Source organism: Charadrius vociferus, unplaced genomic scaffold, assembly GCF_000708025.1.
Source record: "Charadrius vociferus isolate BGI_N301 unplaced genomic scaffold, ASM70802v2 scaffold636, whole genome shotgun sequence".
NCBI lineage: Eukaryota > Metazoa > Chordata > Aves > Charadriiformes > Charadriidae > Charadrius > Charadrius vociferus.
Window position 1 is genome coordinate 1,161,244 of NW_009649189.1, and position 22,745 is coordinate 1,183,988.

At 54.3% G+C, this 22,745-nt stretch overlaps 2 protein-coding genes across 2 annotated transcripts in view; both read left to right on the plus strand.

Annotated features, from left to right (window-relative positions):
- The window catches only part of RNF43 (ring finger protein 43), a 57,826-nt gene extending 50,812 nt beyond the window's left edge, over positions 1–7,014 (plus strand). The window contains exons 9-10 of the mRNA XM_009888878.1: positions 5–829; positions 6,971–7,014. Of these exons, the coding sequence (XP_009887180.1) occupies positions 5–829; positions 6,971–7,014 (869 nt within the window). The remainder of the gene's footprint in view (positions 1–4; positions 830–6,970) is intronic.
- Positions 7,015–10,441: 3,427 nt separating this feature from the next.
- Positions 10,442–13,352, plus strand: SUPT4H1 (suppressor of Ty 4 homolog 1 (S. cerevisiae)). Its single transcript, XM_009888857.1, has 5 exons — positions 10,442–10,510; positions 10,669–10,775; positions 11,289–11,344; positions 11,534–11,587; positions 13,097–13,352. Exons 1-5 carry the CDS (start codon positions 10,442–10,444, stop codon positions 13,162–13,164), a joined length of 354 nt encoding a protein of 117 aa, XP_009887159.1. The 3' UTR covers positions 13,165–13,352.
- Positions 13,353–22,745: the final 9,393 nt, after the last annotated feature.

Below are 22,745 nucleotides of genomic sequence, written 5' to 3' on the forward strand. Positions count from 1 at the left end.
CGAGACAAGGGCCGGGAGCAGCCGCGGGCGCTGAGGGAGACGCGGCCCAGGTCCTTGGACCTGATGGTGCCCGGGGGTGCTGCTCCGGCCAAGCCCCAGGTGCTCAGCCACGTCCACTACCACCACCACCAGCACCACCACTACAGACGAGACATGGAGTGTCCATCCGGGCGGGCCGGGCAGGGGCCTGGGCAGCGCAAATCCCGTTACTCTGGGGCCAAGGTTGGCTTCCACAGTGCTCGGACACAAAGGAGGACTGAGAAAAGCCATCACTGTCAGCAGCCTCTGGAAAGCAGTGCTGTGCCACAGGAGGCAGCTCTGGCAGGACAGCCAGCCTGTCCCCAGCAAGGCCGGGAGCCCCCTCATGCCCCCTCTGCTTCTCCAGACAGGTTGGACTTCAGTGTAGATGCCAACAGACAGTCAGGAGCAGCTGGGTCATCTCCTGCCCCGCTGCCCCCGAGACACAGCTTACAGAGCCGTCATCACCGAAGGAAAAGAAAGTGTCCCCTGGAGCCTGACCCCGCTCTCCTGCCTGAGGACTCAGCCCTGCCCAAAACCTGCGATGCTCATGTTCCCCATGGCCACCCCGCTAGCTACCGCTGCTCGCCCGAAGTCCAGCCCCTTATCCCAAGCGCTCCCCAGCCCTGTGGCTCGGGCTCTCGGCCGCTCTGGAAGTGTCTAGTGTCCGGCTCAGAGCTGAAAAAGCAGGAGGAAGGGTTGTCAGGACAGGAGGGAAACCGCCCAAGTCCTGCTGATTTCTCAGGGACGGGCACCCCCAGACACAGTCTGAGTCTTCACCTTCACTGCCCGTCTCAGCAGGGCAGTCGGGGTAAGTCTGTTGTTGGCCTCTTCTTGCAGCGAGCAGGCAAATGAGGTGCTTTGCTGAAGGTACACTGGCTGCCCATAGACCTTCACGATGGGCTTTCCTACAGGACCACTGACAACAGAAGTGTTTCAGAGCTCACCTGTCTGGAGGTGATGGCCCAAACGATTAGCAAGCCTATTAATGAGTGCACCAAACCCTGCAGTCTCGTCCTAAAATAATACAAATGAGAAATAAGGTGGCTATTTTTAACTAAAGATCTCTAGCAGACGGAATATCTCCCAAATGAAGGCGTGGGACCATGTTTCTCAGTGTCCTTACATCAGTCTGGATGTCTTACTGGCAGAGTTGTTATCGTTAGGGCTTATTGGGCTCTCGTTGTTTTAGCCAACACCAGCTTACCAGAATCAATAAGGAAGGAAGTGTGCGTGGCTGGTGGTAGTAGAAGAACAGACTAAATGAGTTTATGGATTTGCACATCCCTCATTTCTCACCTGCCTCTGTTGCGTGGGAGTTGCTTTTTAGTGTCTTTTGGAAATCAGTTGTAATTAAAGTTTGGCCCTTTGCCTGGCTGCTGTACAGAGAGGGAAAAATGCGCATGAGACTGTTTGAAAGAACCTCACCGAGTTTAGCTCCCAGGTCTCGCTCTCTCGGGCTCCTCTGGGTACAGCAACCCGCGAGTCAGCGCTGGCTCTGAGCAGAGCCTGGCTCCCTTCCTCGCCCCGCCACTGACTCATTGCAGCTCCTCCGGCAAATCGTTTTGATTTAGGTACCAAATACAGATCTAGCTGCCTAATTTCTGTTAAAACACTGGCCTTAAACTCGTGACTCACCGTGCCCATTGTGCCACGGAGATAATAACTTCCTCCCCATGCTCGTCTATCCAGCCCTACACCACACCCAGGCTCCCGGTGCTGGAGCGCCTGCCAAGGAGGCAGCAGGGAAGGGGGAGAGGCTGGCTGGGGCACGGTGCTGGCTGCCTGCGGCGCTCCGGGCTCCCAGACTCCCAGGAACAGATATATTTATTTTTTTTTCCCAGGCACAGAAGTGCCTGACACTGCAGATAGGTGATACAGGAGGTTCTTCAGAGGGCCCGGAGGGATGCTGCCGTTTCGAGAGATAAGGCGGCAGCAGTGCAGAGATGTTGCTCTGGTTTGCAGTAGCTCTGGGTCCTGATGTCTTCAGAGTTGGAGGTGGTGGGCAGCGATATGGCCAAGACATGGCCCTCCCAGGATCACAGCAGGGGACCTCCACGTGGAGAGAGCCCTCCTGGCGTGAGGGCAGGCTGCTCAGGAGTTGCTTTGAGCTCACATTTCAAAATGAAACTGGGAGGACTCCCCAAGCCACCAGAGCAGGAGTGTGCACCTACGGCGGTGCACCCAGCGCCCAGGGCATTGCAAGGGCCCCTGCTGTGATGCCTCTGTCTCTTTGGAGATGTCCCAGCAGCCCAGATCTGTGCCCACCTCCTGATGGCGTGATGGGGGAAGTCTCCCTGCCACCCACCCAGAGCCAGTGTGAGTGTGCTTTGCCGAGCACATGCAGCCCTCGTTCACTCTTACCTGCCTTTACCAGGAGCTAGGAGGGCCAGTGTGTTTGAAAACAGTGGGACTCTATGTCTATTGATCTCAGTAGCTTCTGTGGATGCTTTGAGGACCAGCCAAAGAGTCAGAATCTCCATGTAAGATTGAGAAAATATGTAGAAAGGAAGGATTTAACTTTATTAGGAACTGAGGACAGTGGAAGAGAGCAGTAGTTCATGCAGGGCTTATGCTGAAAAGCCTTAAAGCTGAAAACATGTTGGTTGACATAACACAACTTCTGAGTTATAATCACATCGGTTCTTTATCTGAGAAAGGGACTGGACATAAATCAATAGAGAACGAGTAAACAGAGCAAAGAACAATCTCAACAGACAGTCCCATGTAAGCAGGACACGAAAAGTAGACAAGGACACCAAGGAGAAATGCATATATGCCTCTAGATAAATGTTGCAAGGCTAAAAATATAAGTGGATGAATTAAAAAGCCCAGCTTTAAATTAAAGTTTTGACATAAACTTTTCAGAAACCCAGTTTAAAAAAAAACCCCACAAACAGTAGGACCCTATAATTCTCAGGTGAAATTACAGAGAGGAGAAGAGTGTGTCTCTTCTGGTGGCAGGGCAGGGACACTGTGCGTTAAGGAGAGTGTAAAGTCCCATGACAAGTAACACAAAAATCCCCAATTGTGCCTAAGTAGGAGGAGTATGGCATTCAGGTTATAATACACTGCATTAGCACAGGCTGCAAAAGAGGAGCCTACGTGATGAGAATCTACTTCAAATAATACTGAAAGAAGCAGTCAAAAGAATAAGATGCTTTTGGGCACAGGGATCATTTGCAGCTCCAGAAAAGGGCTGGCCAAGCAGCAGAGAGGGCAATTAGAAGCAAGAAGCCGTTCTTCCAAAGTGAAGGTGTGGCTAGACAAAGACATCAGAAAAGAGTTGGATGCAAAGCTAAGTGCAGAGCCACAGTGAGGCAGGCTATAAACAACTTGTGAAAAAGAGAGATTATTAATGCAAACATTTTCAGCTCCATCAGAAGGGAGAAGGCTGCTAGAGGCTCTGCAGGTCCAGGGAGTAACACAGGTCTAAGAGGGACGTTCAAGGGCTGTAACTGCATAGCAAAAGAGCAAACTGAATTTATTGTGTTAGTGATCAGCGTGGAAGTGCTTCAGGAGATTCCCAGCCTGGTACATCTCCGTTCAGGGCATGGAGTAGAGGATCCCTCATAAATCAGCTCATCAGTTTGAGCGTTTCGGAAGCACATCAGTAAAGTAGATGATAGTAACAAATTGCCAGGGCTACAGGTCACTCACCTGGGCATTGTGCAGGGGCTCAAGCACAAAACTGCTAAATCACGAACGTGGACTGCAATCTGTTACCCATGCCCAGAGCCAGAAGGAAGAGCTGAGGGCAATAGCAGCTTGAAATAGCTGAAGCCACAGAACGATGAGCCTGACTTTCCTGCCAAGCAAATTGTTAAAAATTCAAATACAGGGTCTGACTTGTTGGCACATGGCTAAATGTGAAAACCAGGGGAGGAGGCAACACAGCTTTTGTAGAGAGAGATAACGCCTCACAGATCTTTTAGGGGAATGAAGCTCTCAAAGCATAAAAGGGAAGGTGCTCTCACAGGTAAATAACTTGCTAAAAAATAGGAGACAAAGTGCAGTTCAGTCTTAATGGAGAAAGGTTACTCGAAGAAGGAGGAAAGTGGAGTTCTCCAACTGTCTGCACCTTTCAGCAAGTTCATAAATATCCTGGACAAGGAGAGAAGATGGCAACATTTATAAAAGACAAAATCCTTCAGGCCTATCAGCTTTAAAACTGGTCACAAAGCGTTGCAGAAGGATCTCCCATTGCTGCATTATTGGGCAATAAGAGTGGTGGATGAAATCCTGTGTAAGTAGCACAAAATGCCACACACGAGCAGAACCGCTTCTTTATTTATTTTATTATTATTCGGAGCTGGCTGGGAACAAACATGGGACAAGCAGAAAGTGCCGGTATGCATCTGGGTAAGCCTGTGGTGCTTTCACAGCTAGGATCTGCCGCTGATCACTGCTTCTCAAAAACGGATGCAGCAGACTTGGGAGAAGTGCAGAAAGGTATCGACTACGATCACAGCAATGAGGTTTTTCTGAGACAACAGAAAGAATATAGAGGCTTTCATGTGGGAAAAAGATGATTAGCCGAGGATATGAAAGACAGGATATGAAATCAGGAGAGCAGGGGAGAAGGCAGATAAGAGACACTAACTGGTGCTTATAACAAAATAGGTGGTGGCATCAAACAGGACCCAGAAACTTTGGAACATCCAATAAGGTAACACACGGTGTGTAATGAAACTGGAGCTCCTTGCCCAGAGGATGTAGGTGCCAGAAGTAAAAAGGGTTCAAGAGCCTAGATCAAGAGCTCTCAAATGCAGAGATGCAAATACCCTCCCTGGCTCAGGAAGTCCCTAAACCAGGGATTCCAGAAGCTGATGGTGCTCCCGCGGGATGCAGCACCCTCCAGGTGTGCCATTACCTCGCCCAGCTGCAAGGGGAGGCTGAGCTGTGGTCCACAGCCCCTGGAGAAACTCCTCTTGGGCAGGCAGTGCTGTGCACTGGCATCGGAGGGAATACCGCTGCCCACAGCCATCACCAGGGCGCCACAGATGACATCAGAGATGCTTTGCGTGATCTTGGGAGTTTACACCGCTTCCTGGCGCACCTCCACCAGCTTTTCTTGGTGGGGTTTGCATAAAGATACATCCTGGCTTCTCTTGCCTGGGAGACTCAACCTGGGAGTTGTTTCACTGACAAATCAATCCTCAAGCAATGCTGAATGGATCCTTTTAAGAGAAGTCAGACAACTAGCAGTGAATTACAGCTAGATGGCTTCCTAAACCACCCCAGTATGCACAGCTCTCGTCCCAGAACAGCCAGATTACTCCCAGCACAGGCTGATGAAATCTCTTCATTTCTCTCTCTGGGATATCTCCCCTCCTGCAGCACGCTGCCACCATCCTCCCCCTCTCCTCCATCTTCTGCTCATCCTTTTAGCCATTCCCTTTCATGTCATGTCTTTGATCTTTACTAGAGAGCAGGAAAGGGATTAGAGGACAGAAAAAGACCACCATTAAAACCTAATAACCAAAGAACAAGATCTCTGTTGTATCACCAAGGTGTGCTCCTTCAGGTTATTGCCCTGTGTTGGTCTCGATGGCCGGTTCTGCAGCTGAGGCTCTGCCGCCTCTCCCAATTCAAGACCCTTTTTTAACCTTCCTTTCTGTTTGTATAGTGGGGCACACTCTCACAGGCTGGCTTTTCAGAAGATATTTTAATAATGCTGTTTGAAACTTGGGGCATCTGACTGATCTCGGAGTGATGGAAGCTGTATCTTTTGCATTGCACAGAAGTTGGTGTACACGAGAAGCAGTTGGCAATGGGTTATTCAGTGTACCCGTGACACAAATCACAAATGCCAGATACACTCAAATTCTGTGGCGCTTTGGCCATGCCTGCCCACACGTGTATATGCAGACCACTGTGTCTGTGCATTCATTTTCCCACATCAATTTGCTACATTTTCAAAGCAGAATCTCATTTGTTTATTTTTTTCCCATGTATTTAATTTTCAGAGGTCCTGTTCCTACAGCTGGTGATGTATAACAAACAAGAATTTGCTGTGACTGTTTTGAATTGGTCTCTGTCAATACCTACAAGGGCATTTGTTTTCTTTTGATCTTGGGAACAGTTAGGAAAAAGGGAAATGTGAAAAATAATGCATGTATGCCTTTACTGGCCTACGCTGACCCTGTGTGAGAGCTCTGGGCAGGCTTGGGAGACATGTGTGAAAGGGACCATGGTTTCTGCGTCAGCACTCGGTCACTTGGAGAGAAAGGGACCATCTGAAGCAGCAACTCCAGGTGCAGCGTTTCTAGGCAGCTCTTATGTTGAATGTTTCAAAGTAAAACTATTCAGCACTTGCCTGTCAATAATTCACCAGGCAGAAGGGGCTGGAGAAGAGCATGAGCTGCAGTCCTTGCTGGGCATGAGGGGTTGGCATTTGCAGCTGACCACCACTCGTTGGGTTTGGCTTGTTTGGGACTCGGAAGCAACTTGTGCAACTTCTCGAATGCGGTAAAAAACACGTGCCATCACACGCACATCACTTGCAGTCGGCTTCTGTTGTCTGGAGTTTCTGATCATGTTGTCCCCTGTCCCTGGAAGGTGCTGCCGTGGCCCCATGTGAATATGAATTGGTGTTATTTTCTCTTGCTAATAATTTTTAAAACGGCTGTAGAGATTCTCCTCAAAAAGCAAACATGTAGTAGCGATGTGAATCCTGAGGTGCACCATGCCCTTAGCCTGTATCTTCTGAAATATTTAAAGAGTGGCTTGGCGTCTTATCTTTACACTTTATTGTGCTTTAACTTAGAGGAATAAACTGATTGGGGAGGTGGCCATAAAAGTCCCTCCAAAATATTGGGAGCAACTTAGTGGCTTTCACTGCAGCATCTGTTCTCTGTATCACAGGATCAAGGCCCCAGCAGCTGCAGAGTTGGGGAATGTTCAGCCAGTTGTAGCTGACACCTTTCTTTTTCCTTTTCTTTGAATGCAGGGTCTGAAGAAGAGGTCCAGGATGTCCATGAACACTCAGTTTAATAAAACACTGGCCTACTTTCTTACTGGAGAGCTGCAGTGGACAAAGATGTTCAGCATACCAACCACAGAGAAGCTCACGTCTTGCTCCCTGCACAGGCAATGACGTAATGACCAGCCCTGACCTGCATGGCCCACGCCGAGATGCAGACTGCAAATAAACAACGTGACACTTGTGGTCTCCTCACATGTTCCCACGTTGCGATGGTCACGCAAACACAGAGCCGTGTCCTCCAGGTCCCCTTCTCCTTTGAAGGCACAGGCAGCCCATCTTCATCCTGTGGCATCTGCCTGCGTGGGCTGGCTCGCTCAGAGACCAGTCTTGGGAGTCACCAGCTGGAGAGCTCACGGAGCGAGTGCAAGCTGCTATTTTGGCATGTTCATGCCACAGAAGGTTTTGCTAAACACTTCAAAAATAAACAAGCCTTCGAGACCAAAAGCTGCAGAAATGACTTTCTGTGGCCTGGTAGCTCCTGACTTCATTTCCTCACTTAGGTCAAAAGCCAGACTTCTTCATTTTAACTTTTCCACTCTTATTTCAGACACAGGAACAAGCTATTCTCCATCTCACCACTCACAGGGTCTGCCCTGCAAGGTGCTGCTTCTGACTTCATTGGAAACCAACAGCTCTCACCACTTTTGATCACTTCATTGTCCCTCAGCTGATGCCATCTTGGCCGTGTGCGGTGTTTTGCCAGCAGCAGGAGAGGTGAAGACAAGAGAACAATGTCAGCATTTCTGGGAAGGGGCTGGGTCAGACTCTTTCCATTGCAAAGAATCCACCCTCTCATCTGGCAATGTGAACAAGTCTCTCCCTCATCCTCTAACTCCTCCACCTACCCTCAAAATAGGTGTGATGGCCAGCCCTGTTAAGAGCAACTCATTTTTTGAGCCTATGTCAGAACTGAGATGCCCCCGTCACAAGAGTCATGGAAAACCCCTGAGTTCACATGGCTCCTGCTTCTCTCTTTCCTCCCTCACTGCCCCAAGACACAGCAAAAATTCCCAGCAAAAGCATCCCTAATAAATGCAGAGCAGAGCCCCCACCCATCACCCAGCCTTATCTTTGTTTTTCTGAGACACCCGAAATGATCCTGTGAAGGAATTTTTCAAAATACCCTTGTGCCTTTTCTAACATTTTGATGATGGAGAGAGAAAACTTGAGAAATCGCTAGGCTCTTGGTTTATTACTTTTTTTTTTTCCTCTCCCATTTGTGGGTTGTGTTTGGGTTTTTTTAACATCACTTAGTTCTTATTTCCTACATCTCATAATCTGGGGACATTAAAGTAAAATGAAACCTGCCAAATTCAAAACATATAGCACCCAAACAGTTTTCATAGAGCAGGGAATTAGACTGGGGAATTAGAGTTCATTGCCCTAAAGGATCGTTCAGGCCAAAGAATTAGCCAGATTCCCACATGAAGTTCACATTTAGATGGCACCAAGTGTTTCCAGAGTTAATGCTAACGAAGCATTGGTGAGGCTACAACACTGGAGCTGAAGGTAACTCCTGACAATTTGAAACCCACTGTAGGGACAGACCTCCCTCATCTGCTCAGTGCTCAATAAGCTTTCTGTGTCTTCCTTTGAAGCAGCAGCTCCAGCTCAAGACAGCGCACTGGTTATGTAGTCCCAGTTCAGGATAATCCTGTCTCTGGCTTCCTTTGTTGGGGAGGTTTTACGGGGGTTTTATGGGCTTTTTACAGGGTTTGCTGCCCTTCGTCTTTGAAAAAGGCACCTTTGTCCCAGCTGCTAATCAGTCACTGACATTCAAGTGATGGTATTACAAGTCAGTCAATAGCACTGTTTTAAAGCAAAATGTTATTCCCTTGCTACTAGTGTTCATTTCTTGTCTCCTGTGACCGAGCTGCTGCACAACCTTTCAGTCTAGAGAAAAGCTGAATTTCTTTCATCAGAGAACCCAGCAGAATTATATTTTAACCTTTCCAGGCTCTTCTTGCTTGTCCTACAGAGCAAGCAGAAGACACAAACTCAGACATTTCCCCGCTTGCAGGGAAGTCAGTCTTAAAGTAGAGGAAAAAAACCCAGGAGCGGGTCTAGATTCCCCTTGTTCAACTTCTTGTGCATGTGGTCCGTGGCTGGTCTCAACCAGCTCCCTGTGTCCTTGACAATCCTGGAGGGCTCGGGTGACTTTAGAGAGGGGAGGGTCATGAAGTCCAGGTGCTCCCACTGCTTTCTTTAGGAGTCAAGAAAGCTGAGAGCCTCCAGGGATGCATTTCATTGCCTCAAAGGAACCAGCATCTTGTTTGCAGTCTAAAAGTCCTCCTCTCTTTCCTTCCTTATCCTTAGAAAATGAGGAGGGCTCTGAATCTGTGGCAAGCCCCAAGCTTCTTGGAGAAAGTGGTCAGCGCTAATGCACCCTTTCCATTCCCTACTGCAGTATTACCAGGCTGCGCAGGGCAATGCCTGCTTTAGAGTGTTTTCCTTTCCTGATGTCATGCTGCTGCTCCTTTTCATCTCGAAAACGGCCATCCTACATGCTGGTCTCCCTCCCCGGGGTTTGCTGAGCTGAATGAGAGCGTGCAGGTCTGTCTCGGTGGGTTCTCAGGTGGGAGGAGAGGGAGGAGCTCTCCGGGAAGGTGGTTTTTAAGATCCTCTTCAATAGATGGACTACCATCCTTGGCTGCCTGGAAAGGAAGAAGCAATTTCTGAGAAAATGGGGAACAGCTCCTCTGAGTTCCTGCACGTCTCGCTTCTGGGCGATGCTTTCAAGCGCTCGGTACCCGTCGTCGCGTTTCTTCAGCATCACTGCAATGAAGCAGAGCTCATTTTCCTTCATTGCGTCCAAAGTCCCAGCTGAAAAGTGATGGAAGCCAGAGCATCCCGAACTCCCTGTCTCCAAAACCAAAGCCTTTCCCCAGGGAACACCGTCTTCCCAGGACCCAACCGGGATGGGGACCTGGGCCGGGCTGGCTGGACCTCTTCTTGCCGCACAGAGCTTCTGCTCTCCCTTTTTATAATGTTCAGATCCTTTTGAAATGTGAATATAGGTTTGGGGTTTTTTTTTTGTTGTTGTTGTCTGGTTTTGTTTTGTTTTTGCCAAGTTTGTCCTGGCTCTCGGGGCTTCGAAATAAATTATGACATCCCCCCTCCCCCTTAAACAAAAAAAAACACAACAAAAAAAAAAAGAGGAAGAATACATTTTATATATATGCAAAAACTGTGTATTTATGTCTGATAGAAACAAAGATGTGTGAATATTGCCGATGTGCTCAGAAATATATTTATTTACTAATATATTTATCCACCTAACCCCGGTCTGCTCGCCTGCTTTTTTTTTTTTGGTTCGTCGTACCCAGCCCCTATCGGGGCTCTTCCCTCCCTTTAAATCCCATGGAAATAAATCGTTTAAATTTTAGCCCCGGGCCTCGGCCCCGGTTATGTCCGTGACTGGAGCCCCTGGACCAGATGGCGCTGGAGACCGTCCCCAAGGATCTGCGGCATCTCCGCGCCTGTCTGCTCTGTTCCCTCGTCAAGGTACGAGTCGTACCGCTCCCCGAGCTTCTTCTCCCTTCCTAGGGTCTCCCTCGGGCCCTCCCCGGGGTTCCCTACCCGGTTCCCCGCAGGCCCGGCCCGGCCTTCCGTCCTCCTCCTCCTCCATCCCCGCGCTGACTCCTCTGTCCGCCCCCCCTCAGACCATCGACCAGTTCGAGTACGATGGCTGCGACAACTGTGATGCCTACCTGCAGATGAAGGGCAACCGGGAGATGGTTTACGACTGCACCAGCTCCTCCTTCGACGGGTGAGTGGGGCCCGGGCATGGCCGCCGTCCCCGGGGTGCCTGGGCAGTCCCTGGTGGCACCTGGCCGGCAAACGTCCCCAGGCTGCCATCCCTCCTCCAGGATTGTGGTCCCACATCGGGGTTCTTCACCCGGTCCACACGTACAGAGTCGAGATACTTGTTTATTTTGTGTCTGCACAGAGATGGGTGTTGGGCGGTAGCTCCGCAAACCTGGCACACATTTGGAGGAGTAAGCCAGGTCGTATATACCAAATAATAACAAAGAAGGAACCACAGTGTCGGTCATTCTTTACTCCTGACTTTACATATGAAAGCAGGAATTTATCATTCTCTAATCTCAAGACTCCTGTTGTCCTTGTTTGAGAGCAGTTTGGCTCTATCAAGGTCTGCTGACCAGGGGACAAGCTCCCGCTCCTGGAGCCATCCTCGCCTGTCCCCCATTCATCAACTGTACAAGCCCACCTGGTTTCGAAACCTAGAGGTTTTGTGATGACCCTTTTCTTTCCACCACAGGATCATCGCCATGATGAGCCCTGAGGACAGCTGGGTCTCCAAGTGGCAGCGAATCAGTGAGTGGGTTTTTCCCAGCCGGTTTGGGAGCTGGAGATCCCTTTTCTCCAGCAAACCCTTCTCTGGGGCAGCAGGAGTTGCTGTTCAGGCTGCTGAGGGGGTTTCTGCTCCCAATGGGGGCACCTGCAGAGGCGGGCAGGGATGCTTGCCTACCCGTGCAGGGTAATTTGGTGTTTTCTTTACCCTAGGTAATTTCAAGCCGGGTGTCTACGCAGTGTCTGTGACTGGCCGCCTGCCCCAAGGTAACACTGCCAACTTGTGTGAGGGGAGATTCCTGTGTGGATGGCAGCCGAGGGATTATTCTGTTAGGCATTGGGGCTGTAGCTGTCTTTCCGAGGTGACAAACTGGTACAGCATTGTGCTGTACCTGCATGATAAATTAGGATTTGGGGGCTCAGTGAACACTGTATGTTGTGAACAGAGCACACACCATCCCAAACCAGAGGGATTAGCAAGATGACTGCAAGAAGGAGGTGCTGAATGGGAGGGTGGTTTTGGGGTTCGGTAGACAGGTTTTTTACTGCAGTCATTCAGGGCTCTGCTGACCAGAAGTTGATATTGAAGATGCTGCTGACTAAAACCTGTCATACCAGGCAAGCCATCAGTGGGATAAACTGTGCTTAAAGGGTGACTCCAGAAAGTGAGTGCATTTCAAACCAACTGTTCAGCTGCAGGGAAACATGAAGGTTTGTCCATAGAAAAGAGTTTTGCAGGACAGGGTGCTACGGCAATCTCGGTGAGCAGATGCCTCTTTCAATCATCGTGCTGCACTGAGGGCTTACGTTAAGGTGGGTTTTGTGCCTTTATAAATGGAGTGGAGAGTGAAAAGGGTTGGCTTTATCTCTGTAATGCAGAAACTGCATCAATCATCTAGCCGAGAGCCCCTGCCCTGTCATAGCACCAGAGCAGACTCCAGCCCTGTGCCCCTTCCCAGGAGCGCTGCAATCCCATATCCCTGGGGTAAAAGCTCTGCTTGCATCTGGAATCCCAGGTGCCGTATTTCTGACCAGAGCTCTGCCATCTGTCTTGGAAGGAGCTGGAACATCATAAGGCTTGAAGCTGAGGGCTGCTAGCACAGCTTTGGGCACATCCAAAATAACCGGAGTGCAGCAGATGATGGTGTGAGCTGGATGCAGGTGCTGGCAGGCAGCGCAGGGCAGGAGGCACAGGGAGTGCAGGTGGGAGATGCTGTCTTCAGCCTCGCTCAGCCCGTCCTCTCATCACGGGGAGGAGTGCAAGGGCTGGGGAGCGCGGTAACCTGCAGGCTGCACTCCTGGGCCCCACTAGCTGTCATTTGGCTGTCATTTGTCTGTTCCTTGGTGCCTGGCGCTGGTGAGAGCTGCGCGGAACTTGTGGTGCTCTTCTGCTATCCCTGTTCTGAAGGGGTTACTGAGAAGGTGGGACCTGCAGGCAGGTCCCGGAAGTGACAGAAAATTTTAAGAATTAGCCTTAAGAGCTTGACCTGTTCAGTACAGTCATAATACTCAAATGTTTTCAGGTAGGAAATAATGTAAAGAAAATCTCTACCTGGGTCTTTCCCGAGGCAAAACAAGAGTTGATGTTTGGGAGCTCTCTGCAGGCATTTGAACTGGAAGAGGGAGCACTCTTAATGGTTCTGTTAGAAGAAATGAAGAAGATGATTGTCCAGTTTGTGATCTCTGCAATGAAGGCTATGTGACAGAGCAACCAGATTTTTTTCAGGGCTCCTCACCCCTACAGAATACTGAAATGTGTTTGTCTCCTTGCTGCAGGCATCGTCCGAGAGCTGAAGAGCCGTGGTGTGGCTTACAAGTCCCGAGACACAGCTATAAAAACCTAAGGGGCTCTTGTTCTGCCTGGAGGATTCCCCGGTGCTGCGTTGGGAGAGGCAGCGGGCACGTGGGGCACTGCTCCAAAACCTTTTAGCTTTAGCATGTGGGACAGCGAGCCTGGATGCAGAGGGAGCCTGCTGGCTCGGCTCCTCCGGCTCCTCTGGACTCTGCTGTACCACAGTCTGCCCACACAGACCGGGGAAACCTTTTTGAGTCTTGACAAGGGCGAGGGCAGGAGCAGATCTGGGAGATTGGTGCTTAATGGTGCTGCACAAGCTTTTTTACAGTCGGTGCGGAGAAGAGGAGAGCTGGGATAAGGGATAGCTGTGTAAATATTTCAATAAAATGTGCTCCTTGGTCAGAGTTGAGTCCAACTCGTATGCTCGGTGAGCAGTTTCACCCACTGTGGGGAGCGGATGATGTGGTGAGGGATTTTGCGCTCAGCCCCCTCCCTGCCAAACTGTTTGGAGCCTACGATTGCCATCAGTTCTTATGCCACGAACCACATTCCTGTCTCAAAAGGGGATCCTGCCCTGGCTGAATTGGGGTGTCCTTTGCTGTAGGGAACAAGCAGACTATCAATTTGTGCCTTGCAGCTCACGGCTGGATGGAACAGGTAAGATGTTAAGTACTTCATGTGCAGGTAATTACCTGGAGGTCACAGTGGCCTGGGCCTGCGGGGTCCTGTATGAGGGACATGGAAGCAGGCTTGAAGGACATCCGGCTGGCCATTGCTGGCCTCCAGGGCATGCAGAGCGAGACAAGCCCGTCGCTGGTGTGGCTGGGAGGCAGCACTGGGCCTTGCGGAGGGGAGGGATGGACAAGGTGGGGTGGAAACACCCATCCAGCTTCATGCGTGTAGAGGTCTGGCTGTCACTGCACGTTGTGAGTGTCAGCTTGGGTAGTGTCTGCGTTGCATGGGCTCCTGAGAGATTTGGTCTCCTTACTTGATGGCTCCAGCATCATTTCTTTTGTTCCAGTTCAGCAGCAGCCACCAATCACAAAGGTGCCTTGCCCAAGGACAGAGTCCTAGATCAGTAGCCCTGTGAAATAAGCATTTATTTTTTTTTTTCTGAGATAATCCTGCAGCTGGAATGCCTAATTTTTGTTTTCTTTAGGCAAATTTTTGAAAACTAATACAGACTAAAAACTGCATTTGATCTGGGGCAAAAGTGGCTGCAGCGAAGGGAATGCATGGCTGTAGGGGAGCGACACTGTCGGGAGCGTGGAGGGAACCTGCTCTCTGTCCTGCCCTGCTTTGTAGAGCTGGCCCTGAAAGAGTCCCAGACACCGCGGGTCAGCCAGAGCACGACTTCCTGCGGGGTTTGGGAGCAGACGTGTGGCTGGAGAAGATTGCCGTGAGCACAGGGAGGCTGCATGGGGGCTGCGGTGTTAGTCAAGACGAAACACTGCAGAGAAAGATGTCTTCAACCACGTTTCTCTTGGGGACATGCAGATATGATGCTGAAGTCCAGAGCATTTGCTGGGTGCAGACCAGACCAAGTCAAGTTTGTGGTGGGCTCTGGGCTCCAGCAGATGCCTCCGGGTACAGATCACCTTTTGTGGGAAGAGCTGAGAGTGCTTTGGCCTCTTGGGAAGATGGAGCAGTAGGTTCATGTCCTCGGGCAGAGGAGGGAGTTGGCCATGGCTTTCACACATCCCTGGTGCACATCCAAAGCACTTGAGTTACCCAATAATTATCCTCCAGGCTCGCTTGGTTGTAGAGACCGGGCAGGAGATGTACCTTGGAAATGCCCTGTAGGTCAAGTCTGCGGGCAAGAGGTGTGACTGTCCCGGCAGCCAGGGACATGGCTCTGCAGGGTGCGCTCCGGTTCGGACATCTCGGGCATGGACCTGCTGGCCCTGGAGGGCCGTTTCATCGTGGCTGTGCTGGGAGAGGCACGGGGTGAGCTGGGATCTCCTTGGGGTGCCTTTGTCCCCTGGGGAACAGTCCCGGAAAGCTGCAGGCTGGGGAGCAGTGTGAGGTTGAGAAGAGCTGACGAGGTTCAGGTTGAAAGGGATCAGGGAGGATGTGCTGGGCAGCTCTTCCTCCAGCTGGAGGGAGACGGGTCTGGGGAGCGAGGTTTTGGCTCCAGCCAGGTTGGAAAGATGGTGGGGGTGATGGAGGACAACCACCCTGGCCATGCCCAGCCCTCGCAGCCTCACCCTCCGAGTGCCACGGGGTGGCAGCATGGCTTTGTGGAGCAGAGCTGAGCCTGGTGACAGGCTGGGGTGAAGCTGCTGGAGAGGGACCTGAACGAGAGAGACCTGAGGCACATCTCCATTTTCCGCTGCGTTTCACAGTGCCTTTCGCTCCCTACCAGTTTCCCAGGCTGTGTCCTCCTTCCCTGGCTCCAGGGATGGGGATGGCCGCGATGGAACTGCTCCAAAGCTGGAGGCATGTCAGGACCCCTTCCCCAGTCCCAGGCCACCTCATCCCCTAACCCCACGGTGCAGAGGAGGTGACAAGAGGGCTCTGCACAGGGTCCTGGGCAGGGTGGGCTTGTTCAACCGGCTCTGAGTGCGGGTCAGCAGGCACGGTGGTTCCCGTCACCCTCCTGGGATGTTGCAGTCCTGCAGTGACACAGTTGCTGCCCAGCACTGGCCGCTTTGCTTAGGAAATTGTCCCTGGGGAGCGGCGTGCGTTGTCACTGTGCCTCCTGGGGAAAGTGAGGGGACTTGTAACCCCCCCAGGGACCTCACCCCTCGCTAAGAAGCGCAGCCTCTCTGGTTTATACAGAGTTAAGACCGGTGGCAGCTGCAGTGCAAGCGCAACAGAGCCAGAAGGGTGAGGCTGAGGGGCTGAACGCCGGGGGTCTTCCAGAGTGAGCTGCACCTCCTCTGCCTGCCGCAGCTCGCAGCGCTTCCAAGAACGTGGTGCCTCTCATCGGGCTGGCTCGGCGAAACGCTTCCCTGAGAGTGAGCGAGCTCGCCCACACGTGCACCGCATCTCCCAGCCCACGCTGCCCCAGTGATTCATCGCTCCCAGGCTGCCAGAGCCGAGCGTCGGACCTCTGCAAAGCACCTGAAATGAGCATTTCGGTTAGGCTCCAGCCCCGCAGCTGCCTTGCTTTTGTAGCGGTAAAAAGCAAACGGATGTGGAGCTTTATTTGCTGAGAAAAGTAGGTCAGGGAGCTCTCACGTTGAAAAAATTGGAGGAAAAATGTGCGGCGGCAGCAGCAGCAGCCCGGGCTGTAATCGGGAGAGAAAGCGTCAACCGGGCAGGGAGCTGTAGATCTGAGTCAATTTAAGATGGCTCCTCCCCCTGCACCAAATGACGCTAAAATATTTCAGCCAGGCCTGAAAATCCTGCAGGTTTGGCACCCGAAGCAGCCTGGCAGCGGGAGGCGGGGGGGGGCCGGGGCAGGAACCACGAGCCAGTGGATTTCTTCGTGCGGGTTTTGAGAACCGATACCCCGGCTCTCCCTCCGGGCGAGAAAAGTGACTTTCCAAAACCACAGAGCACACAGTGTTTCTACGTGAAGCAGCTGCCGGCGGTGCTGGGAAATGCCCAGCCAAGCTGTCCCCACCTGCGCGGGGCCCCAATGCGTGGCACCCCCGGGGATGGGAACCTGCCCACGCACGCTGCTCCCCACCGCCCGGGATGAACGCAGCTCAAGTTGGCCTTTGTCTCGTAGCTTGAGCAATCTGGGCTTCAGCTGAAGGGGGACGGGTGTGAGAGCATGTCGGGCTCTGGCCAAGGGAGACCGTGGGTGAGCCCCCCCCAGAGATGGAGCATCCTCCCATGGATGCTCTGTGCACGCCGTGGCATCCTCCCCCATTGTCACCTCTGTGCTGGTGCGAAGGGCAGCAGGCAGAGGTGCCGCCTCGGGGCCGGCTGCAGCGGCATCAGGCCTTCACCCCAAATCCGCTTTCACTCGCTGCCTTCCAGCATGTGGACCTGGACACCCCCAGCTGCCCCTCAGCCGTGCCTTGCGGGGGGCTGGTGTGGGGTCTGCAGTGGGGGCTCGGGGACCCTTGGTGATAGGTGCTGGGGGGGCGGGGAATAAAAACAAACCCCAGATTAAAATAGTTTTCCTTGGCAACTGGCCGAGGAGACCTCGGTAGGGTGGAGGTCCAGGGGCAGACCTGCGTTGTCCTCCTGGTACCCGTGCTGCCTGCCCGGGGCTGGGGTGAGGCACTGCTGGAGCGAGGATGGCAAAGCCCCGGTGCGTGCCGTTAACGGCGCATCACCTCTGCGTCAGGGCCTGTGGGCAGAAGCCACCAAGGTGCCCGAGCGTGTCTGATGTGGCGCAGAGAGGAGGGGGCCCGTGGCCAGCTTTCAGCAGCAGCTGTTTGGACAGGCTGTGGAGGGGATGGGTGCAGGTTTCAGAGGTGCAGGCAGCTACGGAAGCTTTCAGAGCGTGGCAGAAAAGAGTCACGGCTGCCACGTGCGCCGTCCCAAGGGGTGCCTGGTGCACTGGCGATGGAGGTGGGTGGGCAAGGAACCGGGACGTGTTCCCTGCTGAGGGGATATCCAGGAAAAACGGGGAGCTCTGACATATGATGGGTGCCCCGGGTGTTTGCCCCTCAGGAATTGCAGTGGAAGGGGGAGGCTCTGCTTAGTGGAGGTGGGCCAGGCTGGGGAGCTATCAGTTCCTGAAGAAGGGCCTGCAGAAGAAGGTATTGCCACCCCTTGTACGCCTGGTGCTGTCTGCAAAGAGGCCATCATCCATTTCATGGTGGACCCCTCTAAACTTACTGGTCTGCCTACAGCGTTGGGGTTTTGGTGGCTGGGGGGAGACACAAGAAACTTCTGGAGGGTCCCAAACCTCCTCTGGGCTGAGACCCCTCACCTCCCCAGTCTGCTTCTTCATCTCTGCATCACGGAAAGGGGAGATACCAAAGGTTGGAGGGCTCTGGGGGTGCTGAGGGCACGTTTCCTTAGGACAAATGGCAAAGTGAGACCACAGCTGAAGTCACAGGAGGGATTTGGGAACCTTACAGTATCTACCTCACCACCAGCTCTCCTGGACCTCCTGCTGCATCCCAGGTGGCACTTGTCCTCCCTCTTCCTGGCCAGATGTGCATCACCCAGGCTCTGCCCAAAGCACATGCTGGGCTGGAAGGGCCTTTGTCCCCTCCATGGGAATGGTCCTCCTGCACGGGCAGTCACGGCAGAGCTGCTGAGCGCCCAGGCGGAGCCCTGGGGCATGCACCGGATGAGGACATCACACCTCCTCTGGCGGGTCCCCAAAGAGCCCGGGCGTGCGGTGCAGGGCCAGATGTCAGCACGCCCTGGTGGCCGCAGGATCTGCCCCCTCAGCCAGGCTGGGGGCTCTGACACTGCTGCCCCACCATCGCCTGGCCCAGCCCGCTCTGGAAAGGTGCCATCACTGCCAGGTTTGGGGAGATGTTCCTGGCAGCCGTGGGTGCCTGTCCCCCCTCCTTGGGGTCTCTGGACCTCGGAGGGGGTCAACTCTTCCCACACCGTGTCCTGGGGAGGTGCAGAGACCACCGGTGAAGGAGGGACTGTCACCACAGAGCTCAGCCCTGCATCTCCTGAGCCCATCCTGCCCTGGGAGGTCCACAGCCCGGCAGGGCGGCTTTCATCCCTCCTTCCCTGAATCACTGCCAGGCTCCATCCTGGAGCATCCTCCATCCCAAACGGGCCCACCTTGGTGCTGAGCACCCGGGAAGTCACACAACCCTTGGATTAAGGCAGGAAAGCGGGAAAACAGGAGCCGCCCATCTGTGCCGCCGCAGTGCAGCACAGGGTGCCATGGTGGGGGGCCTCTCTGGGGGTGCTGGGGGCCCCCGAACCCGTGGCCTCCCCTTCCCCCACCTGTGAGACCGGTTGCAGCAGGTGACATGGAAAATGACGGGGCACTCTGTGCCCCGCCAGCGCCAGCCCAACGGTCCCGCGCCCGTCATTGGTGCAGACGGGCCACAATTTGTCTATATATGGGCAAAGCGCGGCGCCCGCATTAACCCGTGTGTCCCCCCGCGCCTGCCCCGGCACGTCACTTCGGCTTTTTGAGGTTTCCCTTCGCGCTCTCATTTGCCTCCTGCTCGCCGCCTGTTTCACCCGGCAGTTTCTAGTTGACTCACTTTTTAACGGCCTCGCTCCAACCCCGGCCCTGTCGGCAGCGGCGCTTCCCAGGGGAACAGGCAGGGTGGGGGGAGCGGGGTCAGGCAGGGCGCACACCGGGAGCCCACCCCAGCATCCCGCCTGGCGCTGGCATCCCGCTGCCCGATGGGGAAACGTGGCTCAGCCCGACGGGGCTCACCCTGAGCACAGCCCCTCTCTTTTGCGCACAGAGGTGGGTGCTTGGCCGTGCCACAGGTGCTGCAGTTCTTCCTTGTACCCTGTTGTGCCCGGCAGGACAGCGGGGATCAATGCTCTGCCCATCCAGAAAGCTCTTTGGAGCTGGTTTTGGCACCGTTATTTTCTGGTGCTGGGGCAGCCCTCCCCGCGCTCTCCAGGAGCCTCGCCAGGTCAGAGCCCTCTGTCCCAGGGGTCTTTTTCGAGGCCACCCCCTTGCGCTGCAAAGCAGAGCAGGCTGTGCCCATCCCTGAGCCTCTGTCCCCTGTTCTCAGAGGTGGCTTGTGTTGGGAACACAGTCATTAGGCTTCAGTGTTAACAGTGAGGTGACTGGGGCACAGTTCTGTTGGGGTCTGCCACAATGGTGGCCGAGGGATGCCATTGGCTGTTTCTGTGCCAGGGCAGCTGTGAACCCAGTGGCTAGCAGGCTAGCAGGGCTGGCTGCACCGTCCAGGGCGCCGGCGGGAGTTCGTCCCCTTTAAACACAGCGCAGGCCAAAGGCAGCCGGCCTGGCCGCCACTTTCCCTGCGCGCAGCGAGCGCCGTGACCGCAGGCGCGGAGGGCGTGGGCCGGCGGTGCTGCCGCCCCCCAGCCCCCTGCTCCCGCTCCCCTGCGCTGGCCGATACTGGGAGAGTTACTGGAAACACAACAGCCCGTGCGCCGCGGGGCAGCGGGGAGCCGTGGTCCCAGGGGGTGGTGGCGGCAATGCGCCCTCGGTGCAGAGTACAGAGCACCCCTGGGTGCACTGGGTGCAGGGGTCCGACCCGTATCTGGGTGCCCCGGGATGAGGGGAGGGCAGAGCCAAGGGAGCGGAGCCATGGTGGGAGACAGTTTGGGTCGGGGAGTGGCAGCACCAGCACCCTGGGGGTCCGTCGGCAAGTTCCCAGGTGACATGGAGCACGGGGGCAGGATGCGGAGAGGGGCCTGGGGAGCGCTGGGGACCAGACGCTCTCACGAGGTCCCCGGGGGAGGAAACTCAGCTATTTCAGACTCCCCCAACCCCCAAAAGCCTCTGTGCTCTCAGCCCTTTGGGAGCTATTTTAGCCGGGCGTGCCGAGTGGAGCTGCACCAGCGATGGGGGGCTGAGGGCTGGGGTAGAAATTCCCGCAGCCTCGTTTGCCGGTCAGTAAAATTAACCAATGGCCGGGGGATGTGGTAAGTTCATCATCAGTTGGAGACTTTCAGACCTCCTCGTCTGAGCCCGAGGAACCAGTTCTGCTGATTTGCTGCTTTCCAAGAGGCAGCACAGGCGGCGGGTGGCTGCCGATGGCAGAAGGAAACCAGCTTGGGACACCCAAAATGTCATGTCCCCCAGTCCGTGCTGGGCCAGGGAAAAGAGGAAGCATCGCCTCCCCCACTTCCCTGCTGGGATGGCGCCTGCGGCCCTCCCGCACGACTCCTCGGCACCCGGCAGGATGCAGGCAGCAGCACGGGTAGCGCTCTGCTGCACAGCCCTGTTTCGGGAGGGCACAGCTCCTTCCCCGCTGTGGTCCCCACAGCGTCCCCCGGCACCAGCCACGTGCTTCGCCCTCCCCTTGACATCTTTGCCTCCACCAGCTCCGGTGCGGTCTCGCTCAGCTGCCTCTGTTAGGAAACACATCTTCATCTCACTTTGCGACACGGTTAGAGTTAAATGGCATTTTCTCTCCAAAAGTTGTGATAGTCTGTAAATGGCTGAGTAGGGCCTGGCTTCTCACCACCACCCCCTGCATCCCGGCACTCTGTATTTAGCAGGGGACAGCTTGTCGTGCCTCAACCCCAGAGCATGGGGAAAAGTCCCTCAGCAGCACCTCTGGGACCAAAGCTCCCACCGGCTGCCCCCAAAAAGGCTCCTCAGCTTCACTGTAAGAGCGCAGTTGTCCTGTGCCACTCTGGCCCCCCATGATGGTACCCACCACCACTGTGGACCGTCCCATGGTACTGAGATGGCCGACAGTGCTGGGTGCTGTCTCCAGGGGGGTCTTTGGGTCAGGAACAATCTGCTTGCTACATTTCAGGTGTCCTTAGGAGGTCTAATTCGGGGAGCCCAGGAGGCACCTAGCCCAGCCCAGCTCCACGTGGGACCAGCCATGCACGTGGTGGCCTCCGCTGCCGGCAAGGAGCTGCTCGCCACATGGCTCAGGTGAAGCAGAGGGATGCTCTCCTGCATGGGAGCTGCATCAGCTGCCAAACAGTCCCTGTGGAGACATCACCCATGGCTGCTTAGATTTCCCTGATGAATTTCTCACCGGTGCAGGGAGCGCGATGTCCCCAGCCTGGTGCCCACAAGGGATGGAGATGAGCATGGGACCAGCAAAGGCTGGGAGCCAGGGCAGCCCTCTGGGGGCTGGAGGCACAGGGATGGGGCTGGTTGGGCAGGCGGATGGGCTCTATCCAGCCTATTTTGTTTTGTTTTGGTTTTTTTTCCTGGTGAAACTCCCTGAGCAGTTCAACCTCAGTTTGGAAAGAGTTTCCCGACCAGCTCCTCTGCCGAAATCCCTTCTACCTGCTGCCATCAGCGCACGTGCTGCCCAGGTCAAATCACTTCTGACTGTGCCACTGCTCAGTTATTTTTGACTTTGCTCTCCCACTGCCTTCTGCAAACCTCACCAGTAGGTTGGTCTTTTTTTTTTACATTTCCGTCCAGATTATCAATGTAAAGAGTGAATCGGTTTGGCCTAAAAAAGAGCCTTTTGCAGAGCCGCATGGAAACCACGGCACAGAGTGATGTGGTCCCATTTACAGTCACTTTTGGGGGTTCAGCTCATAGTTTTTTATCTAGTTTAATGGGCAGTTTCACCCAGCGCTGGGGCAGGGTGTGTTTCCAGTACGCAGCACGGTGCTGGCCGTGCAAATGGCCATGCCATCCCTGCGGCTGCTCCAGCACCGCTGCCATCAGGCAGGGACGGCCATTGCAACCCGGGCCTGCAAACCCTGCAAACCCGGCTTTCGGCTTTCTTCCCGGGGGCCTCACGTCCCAGTCGGCCGTTACAGCTGCCCGGGGCTGAGGGAAGTCTGGTGTTGCAGAGCACCGAGCGGGTGGGAGGCTCCAGGAGGTCTCTTGGGCAACTGGTTTCCTAAAGAGCGGGTTGCCCGCTGGCACCCACGCCCCCACCAGCTTCGGCCCTACCACTGGCCAGCACCCTGAATCCTGCAGACCCCCGCCATAGCCTGCCGGCCCCTCCATAAGCTCTCTCCATGGTCAGGAACATCTCACTCCTGTGCAGGTCCCACCATCAGGACGGGGTGAGGGGACAACAGTGGAGCCACGCAGCCATCCTGGCCCCACACAGCCATGGGGGGGTGGGGGTGGATTCGGTTACTGTCACCCTGTGCAAACAGCCA